General features: G+C 34.5%; 1 protein-coding gene across 1 annotated transcript in view; it reads right to left on the reverse strand.

The window, feature by feature from the left end:
* Positions 1-9,372: 9,372 nt before the first annotated feature.
* The window catches only part of Inpp4b (inositol polyphosphate-4-phosphatase type II B), a 507,192-nt gene continuing 501,629 nt past the window's right edge, over positions 9,373-14,935 (reverse strand). Inside the window, exon 25 of the mRNA XM_004655836.3 lies at positions 9,373-14,815. Coding sequence (XP_004655893.2) covers positions 14,683-14,815 — 133 coding nt within the window. The 3' untranslated portion in view covers positions 9,373-14,682. The remainder of the gene's footprint in view (positions 14,816-14,935) is intronic.

Below are 14,935 nucleotides of genomic sequence, written 5' to 3' on the forward strand. Positions count from 1 at the left end.
GATATTTTTCAGGAAGCCTTTTCCTAGTCACATATTGTAGAGAGTGCTTCCTATTTTTTCTTCCAGTAATTGAAGTTTCAGGTCTTATAGTGAGGTCTTTAATCAATTTGGTCTTGAATTTTGTGTATGGCAAAATGAGTGGTATAATTTCATTTTTCTACATATGGTCACCCAATTTGCCCAAAACCATTTGTTGAAGATGCTGTCTTTTCTCCAGTCTACATTATTGGCATCTTTGTCAAAGGTCAAGTAGCTAGAGTTGCTTGTCATAATGTCTGGGTCTTCAATTCTTTTCCATTGGTTTATGTTTCCATTTATATTCCAGTACCATCCTGTTTTTGTCACTATGGCTTTGTAATATAGCTTGAGATCAGGTATCACCATAAATGGAAGTGTTTCTTTAGCTGACAATATATTTGGATATCTGAGGTCCTGGACTGCCCATCCTATCTATATATCTGCCCCTACTATCTCTCAAAATAAATATATAGAATATATTTTTAAAATATTTTGAGATATTTTCCCTCCAGCTCTTTTCCTTAGGAGCTTTTAAGAAGGCTAAGTGTTCATTCCTCTTCACTGTTTAGTACAATACAAATGTAAATTGTTTTCCCTGAGCTGATCTTTTCAGGCTGGGGTTTTAAATTACTATTTCAATCTGTTTGCTGCTGGTATGTTCAGTGGTTCAATTTCTTGTGTTTGTAACTCTGATAGTAGTAGTAATCTCTTAGGATCCTTTTTATTTCTGAGGTGTCATATTTTGGTACTGCAACTTCTTTGTTGTTCTAGTTTGGTCTTAATCTGTATTACAATTATTTAATTTTTACATAATCTTGGTTTTATTAATAGTCTTCATTCCTTTTTCTATTGTATATGTTTTATTTCTACTCTGATCTGTATTACTTTCTTCCTTCTGTTGCCTTTGAGTTTAGTTTGTTCTTTTTATAGTTCCTTGGGATGTTATTTTAAGCTGTTTATCTAGATTCTTCATTTAAAAAAATTAATTTATTTGAGAAAGAGAGAGAGAAAGAGGTGGAGAGAGAGAGAGAGGAGAGAGAGAATGGGAGCACCAGGGCCTCCAGCCACTGCAAACAATCTCCAGATGCATGCACTACCCTGTGCATTTCTCTTATGTGGGTTCTGCAGAGTTGAACCTGAGTCCTTTGGCTTCACATGCAAGCTCCTTAAGTACTATGCAATCTCTCCAGCCAAGATTCTTCATTTTTAATGTAGGCTATTACTTTAAAATATGCCTTCTGTCAGTCATTTTTACTGTATCTAATTTGCTTTGGTAAGATGTGTTCACATTATTGTTTATAATCAGATAGCTTCAAATCTTCCCATTAAATTTTATCATTATCGTCAGTTGATTGTTCAGAGCATGTTGTTTAATTTTCACAAGCATTTTGTTTAATTTTCACATATTTGTGTTTTCCAAACTTCTGGCTGCTACTGATTTTGTAACAGTTTGGTCAGAAACAGTACTTGATGTGATTTCAATCTCCTTGACTCTGTTAAGACATTTTTTTCCCAAAATATGGCATATCCTGAAAAATGTTCTGTATAAACTAGAAAGGATTGTGCACTTGTGTTTATGAATAAATACACATTTATTCCTTATCAATTTTCTTTATAGTTGGTTTAATCACTTTTGAATGCAGGCACTAGAGTTTCTTACCAGTATTGTCATTGTATTTATTTATTCCTTCATAGGCATTGATATTTTATACATTCAGAGGCTTCAAAATTTAGGGGTTATTTTTCTTTATAATACTATGACGTTTAATAAATTGATCCCTTATCATTGCATAGTGACATTTTTCCTTTAATAACAGTATTCACCTAGAGACATATTTTATCTAATGCAAATACAGGTAGTCCCGTTCTCTATTCAATACCATATGCATACAACTTCAGCTCTCATCTCCTAGTTTTCAATCTACCAGATTCGTTATGGCTACAGTGGGCATCTTGTATTCATATATGGCTTTCTTCATCTGCACAGAAAGTCTACATCTTTTGATTAAAGAATTTGTTCACATACTTTCAAAACAATCACCAACAGGTATGATGATTAATTTTGATGGCCAACTTGGTTAGATTGAGAAATACCCAAGGAATCAGTGAAGCACAACTCTCTGGGTGTGTCTATGATGATCTTTAGGCATTTGAACCATGAGGACTCTGAACTAATACAGGGAATGATCCCTGATGGACTCATAATACAATGATATAATTGAGAGGTGGTACAAGGCAAAAGGACTTAGTTGGAGGAAGAGAATCATTGGGATCATGAGTTTATATGTTGTCATAACCCCTTCTTATTTTCCTACTTTTTTGGTGTTCTGTGGCACCAAGATGTGAAGAATGGTCTCCATCATACCCTGATGTTCTGCCCGAGACATGGGGCCAAGCAACTGGGAATTCAACCCTCTGAACACATGACCAAACTAAATGCTTTCTCTTTTGTGTCTATCAGACATTTTGGTGATAGTGATACAAAAATCATAATTGGTGAAACTTGCCTGATGCATTTTTTATAGTTCTTTTTCTGATTGTTTTGTAGATCTTTTGTTACTTCATTGCTTTCTTGTTTATCTTTGTGAGTTTTAAATGTTCCTACTGTTAGGTTTTGATTCTTTGCCATCATGGGTTTGTTATGGTTTTCTGCTTTGTGGCTACCCATGGCTATAAAATATCTTATAGTTCAGTATTTTCTATTTATATTCAACCATCTTCATATACAAAACCTACAGACTTTTCCCTGCCCCACAGTTTCTATGTTTAATACTATACATTTATTAACAATTAGCATTTGCTGTACTGACTTATAATCTTTTATATTATGCTAAACAGTATTGTAGCATTCTGGATTGGATATGCTTTCATGTTAGTAATAAAGATAATTTCATTTCTACTTAAAGAATTCTCTTACTTTTTTTGTGAGGCTGGCCTGGTACTCAGAAATGCCTTCAACTTATGCTTGTCTAATAAACTCTTCATCCTCTCTTTTGAACCTGTCTTACTGGGTTCCTTGTTCTTTAATAGCAGTTATTTTTCCCTTATAGAAGTTGGATATCTATCATCCCAGTATTTTTTATTATTTTTTTTATTTATATATTGAGAAGGATAGAGGGAGAGGGAGAGAGAGAGAGAGAGAGAGAGAGAGAGAGAGAGAGAGAGAGAGAGAAGAAGGAGGAGGAGGAGGAGGAGGAGGAGGAGGAGGAGGAGGAGGAGGAGGAGGAGGAGGAGGAGAAAATGGGCATTGCAGCCAGAGCCTCTAGCCACTGCAAATTCCAGACTCTGAAGCGACACATTTCTTGCAAATCAGGTGACTGACTGCATATGACTGGTTTTCTGTGTTTTAATTCTCTGTGATGTTCATTCCATTTACACTTGCTCTCATACAATTGTCTTTATGCTTTATTGTGTAAGGTCTCAGATTTGTTCCTATCATTTAAGTTAATCTGCATTTATAGGCAGCTTTTTGTGTTGGCATATAAACTTTAAAACAATTTGTCACTTTTTAGCAAAATATATGTTGAAATTTAGAGAATTTCATTGACTGTGTAGATCAAATTGGAAAAAGTTGTGATACTTACCATATTGTATCATATGACTCTAGATAATGGTATATTCTTCTTGTACTTATAAATGATTTTATAATTCAATTTATTGATATAATCCACTGCCTTGAGATTTTTGGGGTGAAGGGATTTAGTTGTTTCTCAAGGTAAGGTCTTAGTCTAGCCCAAGCTGACCTGGAATTCACTAGGTAGTCTCAAGGTAGCCTTAAACTCATAGCAATCACCCTATCTCAGACTCCAGAGTGCTGGGTTTAAAGGTGTGTGCTACCACATTGTTTGCCTTGAGCTTTTTAACTGTGTAAAATTCTGTTGCATTTGAATTTTTAGGCTTATAAGTATTCTATAATTTTTGAAATTGCATTTCCTGTTTTCTTATGCATGTACATGGAAATGGCATTGTGTTTCAATAAATTTTTAATATCAGTGACTAGATGCATTTGTTTAATGGTAATATTTGTCTGATATGTAAAATTTATGCTGGAAAATCTTATTGTATATCTATGAGAGTTTAATTATATCAAATGAAATTGTCAAATCAAGGGTCTGGAGTGATGGCTTAGCAGTTAAGGCATTCACTTGCAAAGGCAAAGGACCCAGGTTCCATTCCTCAGGACCCACATAAGCCAGATGGACAAGGTGGCACATGCATCTGGAGTTCATTGGCAGTAGCTGGAGGCCCTGGTGTGCCCATTTTCTCTCTCCCCTTTTCTCTCTCTCCCTCTTTCTTTTTTTCAAATAAATAAATAAAAATAAAATGTTTACAAAAAAAAAAGAAATTGTCAAATCAGATTTGTATAGTAAGTCATTTGAAATGTTAAGATTGTTTTAGATTTATGTTATGTCTTTATGGCAGTAAGATATACATTTAATTTTATTTAAAATTTAATTAAAAATTAAAAATATAACAAAATTGATTAAATTTACATCAATTATGGGATTTACTATCACAAGAAGATATAGTCTAGTTCAGTCATTACCTCATTTTTGGCAACCACTGACCTGTTAGCATCTTCATTGTTGAATAGTGTGAAAAATAGAGCAAAAGTTTCTAATTGCAATAGGATTCAAGTTATCAATTAAATTTTATAGTTTGTGTTTTGATATTATACCCAAGATTTCTTTGCCTAGTCTAATGTCAAAACTATATTCTCCTACATTTGCTTTTTAACAATTTTATACATTATGTTTTATTTTTCATCATCTAATTGTAGAGGTTTTGAAGTATTGCTGAAGAGTCATTATTCACAAATGCATGTACACAATTGCTCCATCATCACTTGTTTAGAAATCCAATGTTCTTTGACTCACCTTTGTACACTTGTAAATGATACCTTTTATTTAGCTTTAATTGATTAGTTGGAAAAAAATATTAAATATAGCTCATTTTATATGTGGAATTTATCTTGTGTTTTGCAGCTTTGCTGAACTTATATGTCTCTTTATGTTTTATGTAGATTTGCCTGGATTTTCTACATATGATTATGTTTTCCACAAATAAAGATAATTTTAAATCTTCCTTTAAAGTTTATATGCTCTTTACTTATTCACGTGCCTGATTTATCTGGTATCCATTGTCAAGAAGTGTTAAAATTGACACCTTTTCTTATTTTGATCTCAAAGGGAAGGAATTAATTTGTCCCTTTGAGTAAAATGTTCTTTGCAAATATTTTTAAAGATGCTTGGAGTTAGTAAATTACTTTCCTTGTATTTCTTTCATTTCTTTTTCTACTTTTTTTTATTAATTAGTTTTGTACTCAGTGAATACAGTCAAGTTGGTACAATTGTTAGCTTCCTTCCTGTCCTACCCCCATCCCGGCTCCTCCTTGTCCTGTATTTTTAAAAGAATTTTGTTTACTTATTTGAGAGTGACAGACAGAGAAAGGCAGATATATATACAGAAAGAGAGAGAATGGGCGCCTCAGGGCCTCCAGCCACTGCAAACGAACTCCAGATGCATGTGCCCACTTATGCTAACATGGGTCCTGGGGAATCGAGCCTTGAACCAGGGTCCTTAGGTTTCACAGGCAAGGGCTTAACCACTGAGCCATCTCTCCAGCCCATTTCCTTGTATTTTTTTACTATAGCTTTTGACTAAAGTTTGAGTCCTGTGAAACGCTAATGCTTTTGTTGTGGAGAATGTTGTATTGTTTCCTAATTTGTAAACAAAGAATCACGTTGTTTGATTTTTGAGTGTAAAAACAATATTGCAAAAAAAGTAGGGATTCAACGGAGGGTAGATTTGGGGGGAAATAATAGAGATGGTAGAATGGAATTTTAATATTTTTTTGTCTATATTTATAGAAGTTGCTAAAAAAGAAGTTTTAAAAATATATACATGGGGCTGGAGAGATGGCTTAGCAGTTAAGGTAGTTGCCTGCAAAGCCAAAGGACCTCTGTTCAATTCCCCAGGACCCATGTAAGCCAGATGCATAAGGTGGCTCATTTGACTGGAGTTCATTTGCAGTGGCTAGAGGCCATTCTCTCTCTCTCTTTCTGTCTCCCTGTGTCTTTCTATCTCTCAAATAAATAAATAAATATAAAATATTAAAAATTTATACATTTAGGCTGGAGGGATTACTTAATGGTTAAGGTACTTGGCTGCAAAGCCTAAGGACCCAGGTTTGATTCCCCAGTACTCATGTAAAGCCAGATGCACAAGTTGGCACATTCATCTGGAGTTCCTTTGAAGTGGCTAGAGTTCCTGCTACATTTTCTCTCTCCTTCTCTCTCCCCCTCTCTTCTTCTCTCTCCCACTCTCTTTTTCTCTCTCCCTTTATTTCTCACATATAAGCAAAATATAAAAATGTACACATTTGTAGAGTAAGTGTATTTAGATATAAATATTTAATCTATGATAATCAAATTTTCTAACTATTATTGTCTTACGTATAAAAATATTTTGATTCTTTTTGTCTTATCACCAGTCAGCAGGCTCATATCCCCATGAATCTAAAGATACCTGATGATAAAAAACTTACTTGTGCATGACTTACTAAAACTGTTTAGAATCTTTTCATAAATGATATTGGATGGTATTATTTTCTCCTTGTAATCTCTGATTTTTCTATTAGAGTAGTATTGGCTTCATGAGATAATTTAGAAAATATCCTCTTCCTCAAATTTATAGAAGGTGATATGAATTGCATAGTTATATAAAAATCAGATAAAACAAAACAGGTAATCGTCAAATTATACATGTTTTGTTCTTCCCACACGAACAATCAAGCCACAAATTGAATGGAAAGTTTCCAACAAGATATGAGTGATAATAAATATGAATTTAGAGGATATTCCTGATCAAAATATGAAAAAAGTAAAAGGGTATTTAACCATAATATTTTCTTTTCCTTTCCACAAACAAAACTAATTCCACACCTTTCTAAAGAAGACAAGGACCTCTTAAGTCAAACATGGCATACTTAATCTAACCATAAATCTTCCTACCATCTTTAAATAAATAAAACAATTCAAATATTACATTTATCACAGAACAGGAGAATGAAATAAACAAAGAACACTAAGATAATTTCCACGGATAAATCCAGAGTATCTAGCATAATGACTTTGATGTGAAGACATCAACACTTTAAATAACGTATATCCCCACATTTAATAAGTAGTGGGATCCATGATTTCTATCTAGGCATATTAATTTAGAAACACATTATTTAAACTTGTGCCAGTTTTATCCTTACAGATATTAGGTACATACTTCAATGAAAACTAAACCAACTAAGACTGGAGAGATGGCTTAGCGGTTAAGGTGCATGCCTGCAAAGCCTAAGGACCCAGGTTTGATTCTCCAGGTCCCACTTAAGCCAGATGCACATGGTGGTGCATGTGTCTGGAGTTCGCTTGCAGTGGCTGGAGACTCTGGTGCACCCATTATCACTTTCTGGCTCTCTCCCTCTCTCTGTCTCAAACAAATAAATAAATCTTTAGCATAAAAACTATACCAACTAAATAAAGAATACTAGTTTTGGATGCTGGGAATTCCTAAATTCCATAAATGGAGAGACAAGGGAAAGGTAATAGCTGAGATGAGAGCCTTTAGAAACAGAGGATGATAGGTATGCACCATACCCAAAGTCAGAAGGGGTGAGCTATCTCAAAGAAAGTGATGGTCTATAGCCAATTGTAGAGTGGGGAGAATGCTCTAGACACAAAGCAAGTGATTATTATCACTGTTCTTGATTCTGAAACTAAGGGTTTCATTAGTTACCCATGCTAAGTTCAACTTTTCAAAAGAGTTTTTTTTTTTCCTCATTTCTTCCTATTTTAAGTTACAGTTTATTAAAATATTTGCTTCTGAGACATCCTTTGCTAAAAACTCACCAAGAGAAAGAAGAACTTGGTGCTTACTGGTAAGAGGACAGAGAGGACAGGACCTCATCATCATGCCCCGGTGGCTACATTGGCTCAGAATAGGCACAAACAGACCAGCTCCAATTGTATCCACTCCCTCTCGAATTCACTCTGCTCAAATCTAAACAGTACCCTTGACTATCTTTTTGAGTCTCTTATAGCATTCTCATGGTTTTTTTTTTAAATTATTATTTTGGTTTTTTGAGGTAGGGCCTCACTCTAGCCTAGGCTGACCTGGAATTCACTATGGAGTCTCAGGGTGACCTCGGACTCACAGCAATCCTCCTACCTCTGCCTCCCGAGTGCTGGGATTAAAGGGGTGTGCCACCACGCCTGGCATTACCATTCTGATTTGGACTGAGCAGTTCATTGTTACATAAGAACCAAGGAGCTGGGTTCTGGAGAGATTTCTCAGTGATTGCCTACAAAGCGCAAATGACTCAGGTTCAATAGCACAATACTCACGTAAAACCAGACACAAAAGTGGCTTATGTGTCTGAAGTTTGTTTAAAGGTGGGGAGGTGCACCTATTCTCTCTCTGCTTGTATGTAAATGAATAAAAATATTACAAAGAGAACCAAGGAACTTTTGTATGGATGTTTAAGACTATACAGTAGAACTACTTCTTTCAGGCCACTACCTGTTCTCTGGTGGGAAGCATTGGTTCTGATTCACTGTGGATAATTTCACACTGGGTCTGTCTCCAGCATCCTTCTTGCTCAGATACAGAAAGACACATTATCATTCTATGCCCACCTGATTATGATGACCTCGTAGAAGAGGCACACTCTTGCTGCAGTGACAGCTATGCCCTTGAAATATTCCAAATGGCAAAAGTTCATTCTTGACACATGCTGAAGGGCTCCGTTTGGTTAATTCATCTGCAACAAAATCTCAAAAAAGAGCTGAAGAGCTGTGGGGGTTTGTCTCCCATTATTAAATGCTATAATGAATTATGAATGATCAGCTCTTGTTTATACGGAATAAAAGACCAGTTTGCTGTGTTCAAATAATTCTACATATGTTGGATGCCAGAGATCAATATTTGGTGAATTGATCAATTGATCAAATTGATCAAAAAGGAATTGATCAGTGTGGAAACTTTGTTCCTCCTTATCAAATCCATCTTAAATGTATAGTTGAGCTTTCTTCTATAGGATGTCAATCCAGAGAAGTGAACTCTTCTAAGAAAAATTAGATGGGTCTAGGATCAATGTAGAATGTACATTACAATAGTGTTCCAACAGAAAATTATTCTGTTCTTTTGGAAATTATATTTATATTACCTTTTGATGTTTAAGTTGTTTAAGCCTTGCTAAACAGATGAAAATGAAACAGAGTGCACACTAGGGAGAAAAGTACAGAAACATACAAAATAAAATCATATTTATTTCAACAAAAATATACACATGGTGTACAATGAATATGATTCACATAAAATGAAACAAATGTGATAGTTCATCAAATGCCAAGCTCAAAAGATCTAAACTATTTGTGGCTCATATCCTAGGAATACACATTGCTTGTTTGTCAAAAATATATGTTTAAGATAAAATGTGCCAGTCTTTAAAATGAACATCATGAATCTAAAAATTAATTGAATAGGATAATAAAATGTTCAAATAAGAAATTAAATCTAAAATGTGTGCATAGAAATGAGTGCCTATAGAGCTATGGGTATATGCACTTTGCCTTTTGAAATGAACATTGGTAGTAATGTACACATGCCACCATAATTTTATAGATTTTTATAGCACCTTGACAAAATGTGGGTCACAAGTGTCTGATAATAACAATACAAGATGTCTTTCTGGAAGGTGTATTATTGGATTATCATGCCCTTTCATGACATAGAATGATTTAAAGGAGTTCACAAATATGGTCAACAATTTAATACTATCACTGGAAAAGAGCTGTAACTTCTTTCTTAGCCATTGTTTTCACTAAGAGATACAAATAACAACCATAGTTTGTCACAATGTGTCACTGATATTTTGACATTTGTTTGCTTGATATTCGCTGTTTGGAACTAAATTGTGAGTTGCTTTTATTTTTAATTTAATATCTAAATATGTTTCCTTGAATAAAACTCCAAACTCTGGAAACATGACTAGATTTAGAGTTGATATTACCTTATAATTTTTTTCTTTTTACTAATAGCTAGCCATAATTCATTGTTTTAAAAAATCTGAAGTGTTGTTATGCTCTTGTTTAAAATAAAATTCTGAGGGTACTTAGTGTGCACCATTTCTCAGAAAGACAAAAGTGCAAATTTCCCTTAGTCAACTGCATACTTAACTGGCCTGATATATATTTTATTTAAAACATGGATTTTTATCTTCATATTTTCAAAGACAGTTATTGCTTTGTGTAACCTCTTTGTGTGCAAACTTGTAATTTCCAAATGCCAAAAGAAGAAATGATAGAAGATATTGGGAATCTTTCATAAAGTTAAAAAAACATAAATATGGAGGTATAACTTATGCAGACTACAGCTGGTGTAGATAAATGTAAATTCATACTAAAATTGTCTCCCAACCACACACATTCATAGCTAATTATCCTTTTGAGTAGTGCATAGTTTCTAAAGCTTTTAGCTGTTGGGGATGCTTTGTGTCCAAGATGCTTGTTTTCCTCCTTAACAGCTGATCACAGTTTCTCTCAACCAGTTCTTTAAATATGCGATAAAAGTTGATTTATATCTTAAAAGGCTACAAAACATGCCCTGTGCATGGAACAAAAATGATGTGCTACATAGCTTGGGAATCAAACCGTCAAAGCATCTGTGCTGCTATCGCCTAATGCCAGAGTGTAACTTGTTTAATCTCACAGTTTGGGTTTCATTTGGGCTGTTTTCATTAGACTGGGATGAGTAATATGCTACTGTTTTACCTACTTTTACCAGGTGCCCATCTTGGAAGATTAGAAATTGATAATGAAACACATTTTCAGTGACACTCAGGTTAGGATAATACTTCACTGAATTTAGTCCTATGTACTGCTTACACTCAAGGTGGGTTGCTAACATCCCCCTTTGGCATGGCACTGATCTTTCTTTGAACTCTAATTTAATAATTTAATTATGACTAAAATATAATTACCAAATATGTTTTATATATTTAGAGAAGATAAAGCCCGAAATAAAATTATAGGCATCTGAAAAAAAAAAAAGGACTGGTTGCATTTAATACCATTTGAATAATTTATCCTGCTTCCAACAATTTTTTCTTTTCTGGGGAAAAAAAGTGATAGTGGCATTTAGTCATGCATTGGTAAATGTTTAACAATGGGTGTTCCAGGAAACAAATATTCTAGTGTGTGGCATTTTCCAGATTCTGTGGTATAAATAATTCCGTATTGGCTGATTTAAACATACCAACAAAATGTTCCTAAAAGTGGAGTCAGGAAGAGATTCACAGTTTCATAGTACTGTATCACACCTCCACAGATAAGACACAATAGAGCTAACCAAAGCCAAAAGCAGAGAGACAGGTCAACATGTGTTATAGTTGGGAGATTGTAAGCTTTGGTTGTAATCTTTAAATAAGATGGATTTCATATTTTAATATTTAAATATTACTGTGTGTATTGGAACTGACTTACAAAAATCCTAGAAATTCAATAATCAACTTTATGACATATCAAGAGTCACTTTTGGCATCCGTGGAAATGCCTCTGTTTGCACAGGGTCGTCCTTTGCCCAGGGAATGATTGCATTTAAAAAGCATGACTCTATACCAATGGTGATGTATTTTTCCTTGTCCATCTTGAGCCTTACTCATGCAAGATATCAACTCAAGAGTCAAAATAAAGTTTCCCACATTCAGTGCTAGCTTTCATGGATGGCTTCACTGTTTGTTAGATGATGTGTTATCATTATAAGAGGCTGCAGGTATCCATACTATCTGTGCCACGGGTTCCCTTGGCTAGGCCATCTGCTGGCTTGGGCTGCTGATATGCTCTCCTGGTTTACCAGACTGGCCAAACTGCTTGCATCCAAAAGATGTTTATGCAGTGTATGACATAACTCAACGTTCATATTCAAGAAGAGAAAAAAATGAGGATTGGTGAGTCTGTGTGTGTCTGCTTCAATTCCATTTTTATACATGTGCTCATAAAGTCCATACACTAGACCTTTGCCATTGTACCATCAGGAATCAGAGTTACATCTTTATGAGGTTTTAATATGGTTTTCTAGGGCTCTGTAAATAGTCAATCCAGAAATGCTTTCTGTATTTGATGATGACAGAGGGAGCATATTTCAGAGAAAAATATCTACATTGTTTGGAAGTATCATTTTCTTGGTTCACTTTTTTAAAAGCTCAACATGTGCTTCATGAATATGGCTGCTGGTAAATATTCTAAATAAAAGTAGGAATAAAAATCCATGACAACTGCTGTTTGTGCAAGGGGTATTTTAAGATACTTACTATTTGATTCAGAAAGCCTTGATAAACAATAGTGAAATATTTGTCTAAGTATGTTTGGTCTATCCCTTAGGAAAAGAGCCATAATATTTAGAAAACATGAATTTCCTTGATGAAATCTTCTGCTCAATAGATGCACAAATATAAACTTCTGTGCTAATAATGAATGAAAATTCATATGCATTTGCATTATACCAAGCTCTATTATTCAAGGTTTCAACATTAGAATATAACAGAAAATATCTATGACGTTTTTTAAACTTGGTAAACCCTACTGTCAGTTTCCCAAAGCATAAATGTTTTCCACACTTGAGTTAAGTGCTTGCTTCACCTTAAAATAGATACAAGAATGTTTGTTTATCAAATGTTTGTGGGCGCATAAATCATGTAAGGTCTCCTGGAGCACTGAGAAGTACTTAATATACTAAACAAACTTCACATCCCCTGAACGACCTCTGCCACCTCAACTTCTTTATTTTAAATTCTGTGGGGCATTGAAGATAACCATACATTCTCTTATCATAAAAATAAATAAACAAAACAATTCAAAATCTGTATTTCACCACAGAAATAGAGAAGTAAGTATCACAAAGAACAGCAAGATAATTTTCCATGGATAAACCAGGGTATGCAGTGTATTTTCATTTAAAAAGCTACACTCTGTCAATTGCTTCAATATTACCCCAGGGTCATTCGTTAAAAAAGTAAATTGCTAATTCCACTGTGAGAAGGCTTAAAGAGTTATCTTTTATTTGTAGCAACTTGAAAAACTCAGCACACAACTAGAAATGTGTTTAAAAGCCTTATCTGAAGAGGATTCTTAGGTAAGAAAACATCATATTAGCTGGTAAGCCTTAGAAAGCAACCATTGAATGTAGTCACAGCTAAGAAATATCTAGCATTTCCAGAGACTTGTGCTCTGGATGGAATGCTCCACTGGTAAGAAAAATAAATATAAAAGAATAAATTTGCTTGTTTAAGATTGTTGCACTCTGAATTTTAATTTTAGTGATAAATTCTATTTCAAAAAACTTTCCCCTTAATTTTCATATATACTTTTTACAGCAATTTGGAAGGGATAAACCCACAAGCTAGAGAGGTAGAAAGAATAAGAAGGTAAGTAGAGGTTTTATTTCATTTACATATTTTTATTTTTAGTGATGGCCTGGGGTCAGACTTCTCAAGAAAGTGCCTTTAACCATTGAGTCATCTCTCCAGCCCAAGTAAAGATTTTAACCATGATTCTTCAAAAGTCTAGCTAGATATTCTTTAATTTATCCATTTCTTTCACTAATGGTGGTATTCAAGATGTTCTTTAAGGAAACTGTGAATTTGGCATGTCATGTAAAAAAACTTATATATGGAGTTATTTTATGCTAAGGACAAATTTAAATGGAGGTTAACTGAAAGTTATCATGGTAGTATTTCATTAGTTATGGTTGAATATAAGTTCAAGGTTTATTTGCACATTGTAAGCTATGTAAGAACAGAATCTGGCATTAAGTGACAGCTAGAGCCCATCTCAAAGGCATTGCTCTTGCTTCCATGAGTTTTGTTACAGAAAGTGTCAGCTGGTGGACTTTTCATCTGAATGTAAGCTGGCTGCTGTTAGTTAACTCCCCTTCGGATGAGACAGGGTGCATTCAGGGTGGCATGGCCATAGGCATGTTAGCTCTGTTTCAAGTCAAGCTCCTTGACCTGCTTTACCTATTAAGGTATTCTCATTATCATGTCCACATGCAGGTCACAGAACTTTTTAGAAAGATCTCTTCATTCCGAAATGTTTGTGTACTGTTGGGATCACACTGTTCTTCTACATGATTAAAAGAAGCTTTCACATCATAACAAGATGACAAAGATGTCTACAAACACACAGATCTGCTCGGGTTTAAGGCCATTGGTAATCATTATCTACGTTCATTGGCTATTAAAACAGATTTTATCAAGCTCAATAGAATAGGTTGCAATGATATCTATAATGTAAACTAAAAAGTAGCCCACTATGAAATCCCTCTCTTATCTTCAGCTTAGATGGGACTAACACCTTCTGAGTTACCTCTCCTACTGTCAAACAACCTATCTTTTCTCAGAACATTTTCCATTTCAATGAGTGGAAGGCTCTAAAATTGGATTACTTTCAGAGTTATATGTTAACAACTATTCCAGCAATGTCCTATTTGAATAAACGCCTGTGAGCACCTCCCCTCATAAATTCATAACAATAAAAATATAGAATAAAACCAAGGTCAAGGTCATCCAAGTGAAATGTATTTGTGTCCCTGTTTATTGACATGTAGGTAAATTTAGGTGTCAGCTTTTCCATAAGTCCCTTCTGGAGGTCGGTAGTACTTGGGGAAAGCCATCAGCTGTAGCACGTTGAACGCATACTTTCTGCATTTGATATTCTTCAGAACATTCTCTATGCGGCATCCTTCTCTGGTGAGAGGGGGGAAAAGTACAACTTCATGAAACATGGAATAAATAAATATGCTTTATTTGTTCAATGCAGAGTTGGGACAACAGTCCAAGTAAAAATAACAAAGATTCAACTCTACA

The sequence above is a fragment of the Jaculus jaculus genome, chromosome 12 (genome assembly GCF_020740685.1).
Source record: "Jaculus jaculus isolate mJacJac1 chromosome 12, mJacJac1.mat.Y.cur, whole genome shotgun sequence".
NCBI lineage: Eukaryota > Metazoa > Chordata > Mammalia > Rodentia > Dipodidae > Jaculus > Jaculus jaculus.